Source organism: Carassius auratus, chromosome 26 (genome assembly GCF_003368295.1).
Source record: "Carassius auratus strain Wakin chromosome 26, ASM336829v1, whole genome shotgun sequence".
NCBI lineage: Eukaryota > Metazoa > Chordata > Actinopteri > Cypriniformes > Cyprinidae > Carassius > Carassius auratus.
Window position 1 is genome coordinate 3,294,347 of NC_039268.1, and position 16,981 is coordinate 3,311,327.

General features: G+C 36.2%; 1 protein-coding gene across 1 annotated transcript; it reads right to left on the reverse strand.

Annotated features, from left to right (window-relative positions):
- Positions 1-8,317: 8,317 nt before the first annotated feature.
- On the reverse strand, positions 8,318-16,806 carry LOC113044098 (actin-related protein 2-A-like). The gene is made up of 9 exons (XM_026203714.1): positions 16,707-16,806; positions 15,680-15,790; positions 12,532-12,747; positions 12,372-12,444; positions 11,822-11,958; positions 11,134-11,283; positions 10,893-11,038; positions 9,545-9,677; positions 8,318-8,869 (listed from the first exon to the last, which is right to left on the reverse strand). Exons 1-9 carry the CDS (start codon positions 16,752-16,754, stop codon positions 8,699-8,701), a joined length of 1,185 nt encoding a protein of 394 aa, XP_026059499.1. The 5' UTR covers positions 16,755-16,806; the 3' UTR covers positions 8,318-8,698.
- Between the last annotated feature and the right edge of the window lie 175 nt (positions 16,807-16,981).

The window sequence follows — 16,981 nt, forward strand, 5'->3', positions numbered from 1 at the left end:
TGTTTTTCCCAAAGCCCATCTCGACTGCATCTTCCTCTGCATTATCCAACAGAATGTGCAACCATTGTAATGCCAAGTCTAAAACATCTTAATCGTGAGCTCCCGAATGAGTGAATAACAGCTTGAGTGGGACAGATGGGGAGAGGGAGGGGGTCCCAAAGGCCTTGTCCAGCTTTGGAACTGTAACTACAAATAGCATCAAATTCCAACATGTGCAGACATTAAGACCACGCTGGACTCAACAGGAGTCCTTCTTTGTCCTCTTTCCACTGTTAACGCTGAGGAATCAGGTAACAGCACACTAATGCATATACCACAGCAAGGATGACCAAAACGCCTCACAACATGACGAAACCAGTCATCCTGTTATAAGCTGGTTTTGTCATTTGTTGGTTATAATGTGAGCATGCTAGTTTTGGCATTCGTCTTTTGTCTCGTCATTCTGTAGATGAGTATTATAGGAGTGTTTTGTCATTTCATCTGCTGATATTTTGGATATTAATGAAAGCACATAGGCTTGGTTCTGTTTTTGTTGTTTTGTTTCATCCATAGACAACTTTGTTAACGTGCCATTCTGATCTGTGTCTGTTTACTTTTTAATTAAAACTCAAGCATTCTAGTTTTTCATTTTGTCATTTTTGTTGATAATGCCAGCATACTAATTATATTGTACTTTCGTCTATTTATTTTTTCATTTTAATAGCTTTGTTGATTATAACAAACGTTTTTGTCTAGTTGAGTTGTTTTGTCTACTGACCGTTTTTATTCATATTTTCTTTTTTCATTTTAGTTTGTTTTAGGAATTTTGTCAGGTGCTTTAATCTTTTTATTAGATTAAATTTTTTTTTAAATCTATTTAGCTTTAAGTAATTCGGATTTCTGTTTAATTTTGGTAATTTTACTTTAACCTAAAATTATTTTATTTAAGTTGGTTAAGGCAACATTTTAGCTTTAGTTATATTTTTTCCAGTTTAATTGTAAAAAAAAAAAAAAAAAAAAGGTTTACGTTAACTTAAACTAATTTCATTTCAGTTGGCAAATTTTCTAATTTATATTTAGGTTTTAATTTTTTTTTTGTATGTAATTTGTATGTTTTTTCAGCTTTACTACATTCAACAAAATAAAAAAACGTTGTTTTTCAAACGTATTAATCTGTATATTAGCATAGTAGTTTGACGATAATAACAGTTCATTCTAGTGTGATCATTTTGTCTGCTGAAAATGTTAATTTTAATATTTTATACTTTTTAATTCGTCTTAGTTAAAACTGGTTCTAACTCAAGCGTACTAGCTTTGCTGCTTCATCTGCTGACATCTCTGTCATATTTTCTGTCTGAATTATTTACATTTAGTCATTAAGCAGATGCTTTTATCCAAAGCAACAAATTATTAGAATGCTCCATTCGAATATAATCATTTTGTCTGCTGATAATAAGCAGAAATGATAATTTGTTGATAATGAGAAGAATGTACTAGTTTTGTCATTTTTACACTGACATCTTTGTTGACTTTCTAGATCTGTTGTTTCGTCTGCTTTGTTGATTCTAATGGCGGTGTACTATTTCATTTTTAGTTTAGTTGTTTCGTCCACTGACATCTTTGTTGATTTTAACGGTAGTGAACTACATTTGCTATTGAAGTTTGGTCATTTAAATCACTGACAGCTTCACTGATCATACACTGTAGATGTGTAATGTTGGGGGTAAAGAATAGGGTGTTAATCGTTTGCCACTAAGCAGGCATATTTAACCTTATAACACGCTCATTTGTTTGCATTATTGTCAGATTGGTCCATCTTCCTGATAGCGTGCAGCTGAACCCCATCACCTCAACCTTACTCCCAGACTGCAGGAGGCGCCGTGATGACGCTCCCTCGACTCATTCAGGACCCTGTCGTGCAATCGCACGGATTTACGAATGAGTGTTTGTGCAGTGCGGTTTCCTCCCAGTTGGGAACACACAGATACACACACCAGGATGTTACTGTGCCTGACAAACAACGAAGAGTTCGAAGCATGTGTGAGAAAAGATGAAGGTCAACAAAGATTAAATGGACATCGAAATCAACTCTGTAGCTTAACACAAAAGAACAAGGAAGAGGGAGGAAACAAGAGATGTTCAGAGAGCGAGAGGGGAGTGAAGGAGCCGTCTGCGTCTCCAGAGGAGTCTTCCCACACTGAGCAGGGACCTCGGACGGAGCTGTGCGTGTGTGTGTGTGTGTGTGTGTGTGTGCAGCAGGAAAAGAGAGGGCCGGGCCAGCATTGTCTCTTTCCCCGTGTACACCCTTGTTTGTTTACTTTCAGCAGTAGTTATCTGGCAACCTGTCTGCAGGGCCGGAGAGGTCACGGTAATGACTTTACTGCATTAGTCCGAGGTCAGCTGGAAGACTTTTGGACCATGCACATCTCTATGGAACTTCAAATCCCGTTAATGTGCATTTTAAGAGTCCAAGTCTGGAGTTTTTGGTAGCATCTGGATCCTTGAGACTAAAGTATTGAGATAGACACAGTAAAAATTGTCTCAATAGAGCCATGGGAGCAGTTTCGAATGAGCAGACAGGGTTATGATGGGAAACAGACTCGGATCTGGAGCGGGAAGGAAGCGGATGAACACATTGTTACCTTTACACTCCTAACCCTCTGGTGGTGTTCAATCATTTTAGGGGGGAAAAAATGCATTTGAATTAAAAAATAAAATAAAAAATTTCATTAAGATAAGAGTGCATTAGTGCTTGCCCTGTTCACACCCTTGGACTTGGACTATCTGAACTATCTATCGCACTATCAATGCCTAAACATTGCACATAAAGGCTTTTTCACACTGAATGTGAAAATTTGACTGTGAAGCACTTTGGTCAACATTCTTATTGTTTTAATGTGCTATATAAATAAATTTGACCTTGACCTTTGACCTTGAGTGCTTGGTGAGAGGATGCTTTTGAATCATAACAATAGATCCCTATGAGGCTACTCACACCAGGCACAATAATTTGTGTAGCGTAAAAGCAAGGATTTTTTTTTTTTCGTCCTGTGCGTCAGAGCGCGTTCATTCAAGATCTGTCAATCATGGGATCTAAACATTTTTTTATTTTTTAATTGAAAAGTGAAAACAAACAGAAACATATTTTCTGCATGTCTTTTTTGCAGTTCATGATATTTTTTTATAGCAATAAAGGAGGTTTATGACAAATGAGAAGCAGGTGTCACGTTCAATCCATTATAAAACATAAAAAGAGTGCATATCTACCTATTATAATATAAAAATCCTCATTAGATCTCAATCGGAAGTCATCACAAGCACTCAATGATGTTTTAAAGTGGGTTTTAAGTAAAACATAACTTCAATTGCATACATTTTCAAATGTAGCTAGATACTATTGTACCTTCATTTATATTTCAACATGTATTCACTGCAAAAAAATCAAAAGTTCAGAAAAGTTTAGAGTATCCAACTAGTTGCCTTGAACTTTTACGTTTTCTCAACTTTTGATTTTTTACAGTTATACTGTAACTGTCATATAGATAGTTTGATTTTCTGGTGTAGAACCAAACACTAACTATCTTAAATTAATGCATTATAGTGAGCATCGCACCATATATAAGATACATATCAGAGGGAAATAGTTCTACGAGCATGTGAACGCGTTTTCAATCTCGTGATCACGGTAATGACGATATGGCGCGAACACAACTAACTTACGCCTAATTTTCTCGGTAAACACTGTTCCAGTCTCTCACGCACGAGTGTGGTGTGTGTTACATGTTGAATTGTGTTATTATCGGTTACTCACAGAGATGTATATACATATGAGCTGTGTCATCTTCTGAAGGCCGTCCACCGGAGCTTCTCCCGCCACATTTGTGTTCTGCGTGCCATTCAAATGCTCCCCCCTCCACTAAACCAAACCGCTGTCGATTTAACGTTAATTAAAATACCACGGATGAACTCGCGCCTCGAAAAGACTCGTGTCAGGTCAACTGTAAACGGCTTTCCAGTTTTGTGAAAGTCACCGTGTTGATATTTACTTTATAGTCACTGTTACTATGGTTACAGGTGGTATTTCGCGCCAACTAAAACAAAAAAGAGGGTTTGACGTCAGTATGCGACATTAAAAATGCTTTGGTAAATCAATTAATCATAAAAAAGTAATAATTTAGACAAAGTCAAAGTTATGACACACTGTCATTATAAGATTAAAAAGGTAAAATTAATACATACTAATCAAATTTCTGTCAACATTTTGAGAAAAAAATAGAAAGTATGAAAAAAATTCATAATAAGATTAATACCTTTTTGTCATAATTACTAGTTTTTAATCTTAGAATTCAGAATTTAAACTTAATGGATTAATGGATAAATTCAAGTCTTGCCCTACACGTTTAATTTCACGTAAAACACTTCACATTGTGAAAGCAAAGAGAGTTTACAGAGACTTTCATGCTGACGTTGACTGCTTTCTTTATGTGTGGATGTAAGAGAGAAAGATGAACTGCAATATACTCCTCCAAACTCAATCCCGGCATGCCCCAACTGCTAGAAAAGAGCATTTACACCAGATTTCTGCTCTCGCAGTCCGGTTGTATAATGATATTGATAGTAAACATGTCTGTGGTTCATTTCATACACCAATGAATCGGCTTGTTGTGCACTGGATATAGCATGCGGTGTTCAACTGAACAGAATAACTATTCTCTTCCCCAGAGGGCAGTTCAGTCATGTGTACAGTGCTCAATGGAATTATGGGATATATATTATGTGAATAACACTGTTTTCTGCAGTCTGTACCATGTTACTTGTTATTAAGCAGATCCCATCATCAATAAATCTTGTTCAATACATCTTCAAATGTAATGGAGGGGGTGATTGTTAGCAAATAATTACTAATATTTTGATTTTTTCTTCACACAGAGATATTGTATGACTTTAGAAGACATGGAATATAGTGCCGAAGCTATATGGACCACTTTTATGGTACGTTTTTGGTGTTGTTTTGTCTTTTCACATGATGAACTTTTTCATAACCACTCAAAATTGGGACAATTTTGCAAATCATTTGTTATCGTCATTTATGCAAATATATCACTGCTCTCAGTATGATAAACTAGTATCTGTAATGTAACATACAGTGAGAGTCTCTGTGTGCAGAGCAGCCTGGCCTTAATTTAAACAGGCCCCACTGAGTCTGACAGCCCCCCTGTTTACATGGATAAAATCGGAAACAAATGTGAACACAATCACCCCCTCCTCCACACACACACACACACACACACACACACACACACAGAGACATATCATCATCAGGCCACAGCACTGTATCACTGTGCAGGATGACTGTATCTCCAAGAACCCGATGGTCTTCTTGTGAAAAGATGGGAATATAAAGAGAAAAACACTTTGTATTGCCCACAAACTAATGTTGCAAACACTAAAAATATGACCTACTAAATCTATATATTGTCTATTCATCTACCCAAGCCCAGACCCAAGAGACAGAAAGAGACTCACTGTTTTATGGCCAATTCTCCTTTTGTGAATCTCACAAAACTCCCAGCATCAAAATGAAAAGCGTTAAGAAATTATTTTAGGATCTTGTTTTAGGATCATAGTTTTTTTTTTCATTGTGTCATTACTTTCTTGACAATTACACACATTCATCTACTAAACTCTCATTACCGTAACACACTTGGACATTTTGTCATTCCTATTATTCTACAAGATGCTGATTCTTATTAGATTCTTATTCCTGTCGCTTTTTTGTGTGTGCGTGTATTTCTGTATAAATACTGTAATTCTTTTTTTTCTTTTTTTAATCGGGATAAACCAGGACAAAACCTGCCATGTAGTATTTAATACTACACAATGATAATAAACAGCATTAAGGTAATGACAATAAGATTCTTTAAATGTAATAAAATATATTTTTTTTTTGCATAATGGTAATAGAGGTTTTTTTCTGCATTATGGTAATGAGAAATGTATATTCTTAGCATTACAGTAATGAGGATTTAGAAGAAAAAAAATCAGACAAAAAAATAACGTGAATTCATTATTTCAGGGTGTTTGCATGATTTAACCATTTTGTGAAAATTATGTGTACTAATATTATATATATATGTGTGTGTGTGTATACCCATACATGCATGCATACATACATATATACATACATAAACACACACAGACAGATAGATAATATGCGTTTGTTATCTTATGCAAATATGGATATTAGCATGAATAAATAAGGAGTATGTGTGTCTGAGGCTGGTATAGTAAACTACAGCTCTAAGAGATGAACAGAAAGAAAAGTTAATGCTTGTGTACAGCACATCTCCATGGTAACAGAGATGGGCAGCAATTCCTTGTGTGCTTCCATAGTTACACGCCACATATGAAGAAAAACGACTTTCTCTCTGTATCATGCGCGCACACACACACACACACAAAACAGCACTTGCTTCTGTCCGCTGAAAAGACTCACTTTAACCGTAGAGTTATAAATCAATTTTCTTTATTTAAATCAGCGGTCTGGCAGCACGCTACAAACAAAACAAAAACCAATAAGCAGAAAACAAACAAACAAACAAATGACCACAATACCCAAACTTGGCACTGGAAGAATGCGTGAGTGAAATCAATGGAGTTGATGTATATATAGTTTGTTCCATGTGCGAGTGTGCACAAACACAGAAACATCACTGATCCAGCTTCCAAAGGGTTGTCACGAGTACAAACACTCAAATGATTAGCATCATTAACAATTCCATCATTATTATTTCATTCATATTACAAACAGGCAGTAAACGTTTACATCAAGTGTGCCTACGGTCTGGGAATGAAGCGCCTGACCCAGAAACACCCGTCGGGCGTCAACGAGGCCCTTCATTCCCAGACTGTGAGATGCAACTCAACAAGGACATGAAATCGACAGCAAAGAAAAAAAAACATGAACGCGAAACCATAAAAAAGTAGCAAAGTGAACAATCATGAGACTCAAACGCCATTGCGACTCACAGGAACACTAAATAAATGAGCTGATGAGAAGAATGAAGGCTTATTGCAAAGGAGCGAGCGACGCTCTGCCATGTGGATTTGTGACATGCATGAGCAATGACTAAACGCACTGCTGTTGTTATAAGGCCGATCCTTCCTGTGTGAGTCTCACAGAAACTCACAACAAAATCAAAAAGAGAAGCTATCAGAATTACATTTGATCGTCCTCTTTTAGTATCATAAAGCTTTTTTGCATTGTGACGTTACTTTCGTAACAAAATTAAGCAAACAATCATCTTCAATATTCTCATTACCACAACACAACCCTGGACATCTGACTTCCTATTGTCATACAGGATGAAAAATCACGGCAAGTCGTTTTTAGTGCATTACAGTACAAATACGCAATTTCAATTATTCATTTTTAAAAATTTAAATCGGCCAACAAAAGACAGTACGACAAAACCTATCATGTATTTTAAAAAAACATTATGTTAATGACAACAATACATTACTCGAATTTCAGTGATGAAAAAGTTTCTGTTTTGCATAATGGAAACACAAATTAGGGCTTTTTTTACATTATGGTAATGCAAATGATTTTTTAGCATTACGGTAATGAGAATTTAAAAACAATAGTGCTAAAATGTCACGAAAATAATGTTACAATACAAAAAGTTCGCGTTTCTTTAAAAGAAAACTCCTTTCTTTTGATTTTGCAGCGATATGTGAGGCTCTGGATTGTACGCTAAACACACAGCAGAACGTTATCACTTCCCTTTTTTCGAATGCAGTCTGATATTAATTCTATTTTTTTCATGAAGGTCCCTTAAACTGATCCTGGAACTGCAGGCGGCATGACATGAACAGAGAGTCACGTAAAGACTTCCAAATACCAATTTTCACAACTAAAATGAGACTCTGCTGATCACGAGAGCATTCAAAGCATCCTCAGCGACATTATGAGACAAAAGCACGCTCTTCAGATGTTCTGTTAAATGCTATTTGGGGAGGTCCCGGTCGCTACTGCATTTTTCTCTCGCTCTATTTCCAGGGCATCCAATAATGGAGTGCGCAGATGCTGAGATTAAAGCCAGAGAAAGACATCAAGGGAAGTTAGAGAAAGAAAGTAGACGTTTCAGCAAAAGCAATCTGCCTTTAGAAGTACGTCTCTGTGTTTGATACTATTGGCCACGATTATATTCTTCATTTTTTTTTTAGCAAATTGGCTGCAGAGATTTTTATACTCACTACAAAAACTTTTTTCTTAAAAATACATTTTTTATTGTTTTGTCCTTCTACTTACACAACATCCTCGTGTTTCTTACAGTTTTTTTTTGTTTTTTTAGGGTCAATGTGAAGGACTCGAAATAAACAGGTCACGATATGGTGATACATCGTTTGAGGATTAATTTTGGCAGCATAAACGAGTCGTTTCGTGATCAAATCACTCGATTTCATTCAATTTCTGTCTGGTGCTGATATGATTCTTTACATTTGGAATGTCGTACAAAAATGAAGCACTTTTTTTTGGATTGCAAAGAAGTTCAAGTATTTGTATACCGTTGTTCTCAAGTATATCCTCTTAAACTGAAGAACACCTCTGTGTGTTTACGCTGCCAAAATGCCACCCTGTGACTGTGAGTGTAATGTTGTGCGTGCGTGTGTGTGTGTGTGTGTTTGTGTGTGTGTGTGTACGTGTGTGTGAGATTTATCTAACAGTGACCCCCAGCTTCTCCAGGACGCGTGTGCCCTTCTCCTGGTACTCCTCTCTGGTCATCCAGAAGTTGTCTTTGTCCTTCATGATGTCGGCTAGCACCGCTCCACCCAAAAACACCATGTGTTTACGGCGAGGAGGATCCTCAATGCGGATCTTAAACTTCTACAAAAGCAGAAGCGAAGACGCATTCAGTAAAACAACAACGCTGTATAATGCATGGAATTATTACTAACAAAACTCTAAACTACAGCAGGATCACTATCAATTTGAGTTTTTATGTAATTTGTTTTTATATGTATATTTTCCAATCTTAGTTTAAATTTTAAGTTGTAGTATAACTGTTTATTTTAAATATGCCTATATAGTTTATAAATGTTTATTTCGTTTTGAGTTATTCTAGTACATGTTAGTAAATGAAAATAAATTTTTTTTTACACCTTTGATTTGTTTTCAGTTAATGTTTACTATATTTTAAGTAACAAGGTTTTTTAATTTAGTTTAGCAACTATAATAAGCCTGGAAATCCAACAAACTGCTCTGGATTTTTATCATTTGGAGGCAAAAATGCTCTAGTGGGGTCCATCCATTGTACTATAGCTAACATTTGATTATAGATTTGATCATAGGTGTTTCTAGTTATCAGTTTAGTGCATCTGCAAACATCACAGTGACCTTTTACATGGTCAGAAAAAATTCAGGGGAAGTTCCCCTTAATAAAGGAAGTTTATTTCTGAGATGACAGTCCATAGATAATCTCAAATACTGCTGAAGAAATAGCAGCATTGCTAGCTAGTCCTAGAGATGGTCTAAGTGTGTATCAGAGGTTAGTTATTGTACCGAGAGCTTGTCGACGTCTCCCTTCAGGACTCTCTCCAGGTAGAGCTGCTTGAGCTCGCGCTCCAGACGAGACGGCAGACCCGGATACATCGTAGAGCCGCCCGACAAAACAATGTGTTTGTAAAACTCAGCCCTGACAGAGACACATACAAATATACATCATATCATGAGAGTATTATAGTTAGAATATATTATCAACATGTCTGGTATTTCATAGATTTAAACAAGTTTTTATTTTCTATATGTATATATATTTTTATTATTACAAGATGCTTTGTAAAACGCAGTCTGAGACAAATAACAGACCAAAAGATCATATTTGGCACAATATATGTAGCATATAACATATGTAATGCATAATACACACATGTACATGCATACATAAACTAATATATATATATATATATATATATATATATATATATATATATATATATATATATATATGTGTGTGTGTGTGTGTGTGTGTGTGTGTGTGTGTGTATGTATGTATGTATGTATGTATGCGTGCGTGTGCATATATATATATATATATATATATATATATATATATATATATATATGTGTGTGTGTGTGTGTGTGTGTGTTTGTATGTATATGTACACAAACACACACACACATATATATGTACACACACACACATATATATGTACACACAAACACACACACACACATATATACATATACACACACACACACATATATATATATATATATATATATATATATATATATATATATATATATATATATATATATATATACACACACAATATTTTTATAATATAATATAATGTAAGAGCTAATGATAAAAAAATAAGGATATTAATGATAATATTATTATTTAAAACGTTTCAGTATTTTTAAAAAATATAACACACACACCTATATATTTATATAGTTTAGTATTTAAAAACATTTAAAATGGTTTTTTTTACATCTTTTTTTATGATATTACACAATTTGTATATAAAAAGTAAACAAAAACTAATAAAATAGTATAAAAGTATTTGACAAGATAAAATAAAAGGTATAATGTGTAAAGTATACATCTAATTTTTATTTAAAATTTTTTATATATGATTTTATGTAGAAAACAGTAAATCACCCAAAAATGACTTTAATTGTTTTTTACAGCCAGGGTCACATATAAACATTATACATAGTAACAGATAAAGATAATAATACGCATGACAATACAACTTACTCGTATGTATTAATATTGAACGTAGAAATAGGAACAGAATCTTTCAGAATTTTTTAACTCTGAATAGAATTCGCCTGTAAGTCTCTTTGGATAAAAGTGTCTGCTAAATGATTGAATGTAAAAAGGAATATTTCAACTGACCTGGTATCGATGTCGGCGGCCTGGATGGTGTTGGAGAGCAGTTCAGCCACCCCGACTCCCTCCACGTTAATGAGGTGAGGCTGGAACAGAGCCTCCGGAGCCTCGAACCGCTCGCCGCCCACTTTAATCACCCTACCGTCCGGCAGCTACAAACCAGTGAGGAAGAGTGTGAAGTTACACAACCGACTGCTGCCCTCTGGTGGCAAGAACAAGTCAGAGCTCAGGGGGTAATAAAGCTCACCGTGTAGGACTCCACCAGCACGGTGGTCTCCAGCGCAAGCTTCTGCTCCTGCTCGATGTTATAGCCCACGTAACACAGCTTCTCCTTCATCATCCTCACCGTCTCGAAGTCCGCTGAGTGATTGAAGGCATAACCTCTCAACAACAACAGCTGGAGAGAGACGGAGAGCGTTAAGACCAGTCTAAAACTATTCTTTCCTTTTTTTAATTGAACTAAAGCAGGAACAGGATTCAAATATTGGTACATGAAAAACTTAACTGAAATAAGCTCATAAAACAAACTAACTAAAACTGCATTTCAGATAACCAAACTATGTAGAAATAAAGAAATAATTAAATAAATAAAAAATTTAAATAAAAGATGAAAATGGAAAAGCTAATTACACACACACAAACACATACAATTGTATATAAATTATACTAAAATAACAATGGCTGACTCAGCATAATTACTTTTTCTGATAGAGGAAAGTGTTAAACTAACACTGAAAAAAAACTTTAATTAAAATTAGAAATGTGCAAAAAAAGGTTTATATTTTATCCATGCTAGAAAGGCAACCTTGCTGATTGATATTATAATATTTACACTGGATGCATTATAAATGCTCAGTTGGAGTGAAGCGATTGAGATTGACAGAATGTGCGCATGTAAACAGTCAGCAGCTGAGACCGGATCTACAGGACTGTACCTTGATGAGGTAGCGTGTAATGTCTCGTCCGGCGATGTCCAGACGACGTGTGAGATGAGGAAGAGAAAAACCTTCATACACTGGACAGATATGAGTGACTCCGTCACCTGAGTCCACCACTACACCTGTCAGCAGACCTGCACACAAACAGCAGCTCATCAACTCCAGCACAGAGGGGTTTATATAATTATAGATTTGATTTATGTTTAATATTGTTTTTTTTTTCCACTTTTTTTAATATTTATTATATTTTAATTTTCTATTTTTGTACATTTATTTTTTATTTTCACTTTTTTATATTTATTATTTAAGATTTTATTTAATTTTTTATTTTTTACATTTATTTTTTATTTTATTTTCTATTTTTTCTATTTTTTATTTTATTCAATTTTCTATATTTTTTATTTTTTTATTTCGTTTCATAATTTTTTTTTGTCATTTAATTAAATTTTTTTTATTTAATAATTTTATTTTAGTATATAGATATGATATTTTTTAAATGTATTTATTTAGAATTCATTTATTTTCCCATTATTAAAAGTCACATTACCTTGAGCGTACAGTGTGAGCACGGCCTGGATGGCGATATAAACACCTGAGAACTGATAGGTCTCAAACATCACCTACAGGGGGACAGGAGGGTCAAAAATCACAAACACAAGCCTCACTAAAGTTCCTCACAGATGTTATTCAACGAACGGCGCTCAGACCTCGATGATCTTCTCTCGGTTCTTGGTGGGGTTCATGGGCGGCTCCGTGAGCAGGATCTTGCAGTTCTGGGAGTCGATGTTGAGCTTCTCGGGGCCGAAAGTGTAGTCCCACAGGTGCTTCATATCGTCCCAGTTCCTCACGATCCCGTTCTCCATCGGGTAGTTCACCTCCAGCATGGAGCGCAGCTCGCTCGCCTCGTCACCCACCATCAGGTCCTACAGGTCAAAGGTCAGACGCTCAGTGTTAACTTTCATTTCGAGCGGAACAGAAGCTGTCCAGGTTGAGAGAAATTAAATGTGTTGAATGGAGCTGTAAACAACCACGAAACAAACTTCACTGCATCAGAATTTCAAAATAAAAGTCAACGGTTTTTATTAAATGCACTTTGCACAGTGACGAGTTTACTAATGTATCTGACAGCAAAAATATTAAAAGCACTGCAATACAGTCATTAAAAGTGAGTAAACAGATCACACCATCTGTAACTAGAGAAAGTTGTTGAATGAAAACACAACCTGGCATCCCATCAGTATTTTGTAATTGAAATAAAACAAAAGATAGCTATTAGAAGAAAAACTCAAATCTTGCATTAGCAACTGAAATTTCATTATTTAAATCACTTCAATAAAATAAAAGATTTTTACAAAAAGAGATTACAAAAGCACATTAAGTTACTAAAACTTCATCTAAAATTCAAATAAAATAAAATCTAATTCAAAATATTAATAATACTATACATTTTGTTTGTTTTTTAATTAACCTTAAAACACCATTATTAAATATTTCAGGTGTTAAAAAAAAAAAAAAACTTTGATCTGACATTCCTGGCTTTCTATGACCACAAACCCTGTGTATCCTGTTTGGACACACTCAGACCAGTGCATGCTGGGTAATGTCAAACACTAGCCGTGTTTCCACTATCGAGCTAAGACCGGGCGTGCTAGTGCGTGCCAGGGCCAGTCGCGTTTCCACTGTCACTTCCGGGGCTTGATCGTGCCTCGCCGGGGCTTCCTCGGGGCCAACGGCCAGGTTTTTTCGGCCCGACGAAATCCTTGGGCCAAAGCGGGCCAGCTGGGGCTAGAGGAGGGGTTATGAACAAAGGCGGAGTTTCTCCGTGTCTGGAGAGCGTCAGCGCGGATCATTTCAGAAAGATAACAGCTTTAACACCAGCATTAAAGACGTTTTAAAATAAGTTGAGCTCAAAACTCACTCTTAGTCAGCAGCAAGTGTTTGAAATAACTTGATCCAATGTGGATTATTATCACTAAACAAGGCAGAAATATTTATAAGCGATGTAAAAGACTATGCACGCTAAACATTAACATTACCATGGTAAATGCAACCACTTGGAGAAATCAGACCTCAGCTTCTTATTCTCTATCACAATTGTGAATTTATTAAGTAACATTTTATCTGTCGTCTCATTTCGTGAGTTTAGCTCCACGTTGCGTATCATCAAAATACAATAATGATTTTTTTTCGTGAGCTTTTATAAAAATAGAGAGTCTGCGCTGTGGATCATAACAGAAAGATAACAGCTAACACCAGCATTAAACACTTTTTTTTTAAATACGTCAAGCTCAAAACTCACTTTCAGTCAGCAACGAGTGTTTGAAATAACTTGATCCAATGTGGATTATAATCACCATACAAGGCAAAAATATTTATAAGCGATGTAAAAGACTATGCACGCTGGGCATTAACATTAAACATGGTAAATATAACTGCTTGAAGAAATCAGACTTCAGCTTCTTATTCTCTATCACAATCGTGTAATTATTTAGTAGGCTAACTTATATTATCTGTCACAAGCCTCGTCTCGAGAGTTTAGCTCCACGTAGCCTATCATAAAAATATAATAATGTTTTTGTTCGGGAGCCTTTATAAAAAAATAAAGATATTATCATTCATTCTTATAATGTGACGTATAGGCTACTGTGACTACAAATAAACAGAAACAGACTCGACTGAATAAGCAGGCTATTTTCATAAGCGTTAAAAATAAATAAATAAAATAGAAAGTGTATTTATGTGTGATTAATTTTGAGTCTTGATAAATTAAATCAATATGATCAATGTATCACGTATTCTAGTTAAAACATCTTTGTTTTTGAATTTGAATATATAACAAAGCATGCAAACAAACGGCCGCTTTTATCATGTTGGTTTTGTGATCGCGCATGTTCCAGTGACTTATTTCTTAGTTTTCTGATAACTTCTCTTTGATGGTGAAATAATGAGGTTGCATAACGTTGTTCTGAGAGGCGTGTAAAGGGCGTGTTTTAGTGACGTGCAGCGGTGCTTCAAGCTCCACTGTGGAAACCCTCCGCTACTCTGGCCTCGGTGCTACTGGCCCGGGGCTATGAGCCCCGCCCGGCCCGCTTTAAGCCCTGGCTCGCACTGGCCCGACAGTGGAAATGCGGCTACTGACACATACAAACAAGATCATTAAACCAGGGTTAGTAAGAGAAAAAGATTAAGGATTAGTTTGAACATTAATACAAAAATCATGTCAAACTGCTACCAGCTCTGCATCACGTGAGAGGCTTTGGAGAGAGAATCACTACAGGTTAGACTCACACACACACACACACACACTTACCATCCTCCTATAATCCTACAGCACCTCAATACAGTAACAGAGGACAGAAAGACAAACACAGGTGGAACAGGAGAAGAGCAATGAGAGCAAAACTCCTGAAGAGAAGAGTAAAAACTGATGCATGATCCGCAATGTTAGCGCACTGATTCTTCAAGTAAAGGACCAAACTTGTCCTACATCCAAAAGAAAAAAAGTGCATCATTTAAATTAGTTGAAATCAGAGCTGAATATTTCAATCAGAGGAACCTGTGAACCCTCTCACAGCAGCTCCGCCCCCAGTGAAAACCACTCAGGAAGTTCAAGTCAAGCAGGAAGTTACTCAAGTTACCAAATATGACCATTCACGGTGTTTCTTTGAAATCCTTAGAATGATGCAAAATCTCCTGAACGACCTACATAGGTAGCATTTCAAAGCATCATTATAATGCAGCTTTAGGAGACTGCTGTAGGGTGTATACAGCAAGGCCGGGTGATTGGGACAGAGCCCAAGTCATGGTGGCAGTGTAAGGAAAGGTTAAGGGGGCAGTTTAGTGAAGAAACTTTACCTTGATCTCGATGTTTCCCACTTTGGCTGTGGAGCGGATGATCGGTCTCCCCACCAGAGCCGGGAAAATGTGCTCCGGGAAATTAGAGCCGGCATATCCACACTTCACAAACTGAACCACAGACAGACAGAGAGTTATGAGAAAAAAATATGAAAATAAATAAGAAATAAGTATGTTGAAGTACTAAAATTACTAGAACTGAAATACAAATAAATAAAAATAATAATAATAATATAAAATAAAATGACAAAAGCAATGAAATATACAAAAATAAAAGCTCTAAAAGCACTAGTTATTAAAAACATGTATTAAAGTTACTAAAAAGGAAAAAATGAAAGGAATAAAAGACAGAAAGTTAAATTAATTAATAAAAAAAGGATCAATATGCTTTTGGAAATTTAACAGGAAGGGCCCAAGATTAGTGTGCACTTGATGAGAAACAATATATCAACTCAATGTTCAGTTTAAAATAAACACATGATTTTTCGTGCGTTTTAAAGGTACTAACAAAGCTATTGTGTGTGCACTTAACACGGATTGTCTCGTATGTCACTTCCTCTCTCGGCCAGATGAGAGACTACAAACTCGGAAGTGAGTTTGAGATCAACTTAACATTTCCTTTTACAGACAGAAAAACACATGCATCATTGACACAAATCTGCATTAACATCTAATTTCATAAATAATGCATGCTCATTCCGCGGCCTCGTTAAAATATCAATGGAAATGTGTGTTAATATCCATCGTGTCAATATATATACAAAGCTTCCGCAAAACACCCCCATGGAAACCCATTTATAATCAGTCCCGAGCGATGATTTCTGTGCATCCGACCCGAGTTTTTTTTTTTCACATCACGGGTTGTGTGTAAAGCACGAATAATCAGTGTAAAACATAAGGTGCTATCAGATCACTTCCTGTTCCGCTGCAGCTTTCGCCTGCAAGCCGTCGTTAAATCACACACAGCCGGGAAATAAAGCTTCGGCCAGACCGGAGCGAGCCGTACGAGCCCCGAAGTCACACTCACCCCGGTCCCGTTGTCACACACCACCACTTTCCTGCCTTGACTGTCCATGTTTGTACCGACTCGGTGAATCCGCCCTGATCTCAGCGCCCGCTGTCTTCGGCCAGGCGGAAGTCAGCGCCCTGCCCTTGACTCCGCTTCAAAATAAAAGTCCGCGACGACGCGTCAAAACTAAAGCCAAATAAAAGCTTGAGCTTGAAAACTGAGATTTATTTCTCATCTGAAAGCTGAATAAATAAGACTGTTTAACTAGGATTGGACAATATTTGGTCGAGATA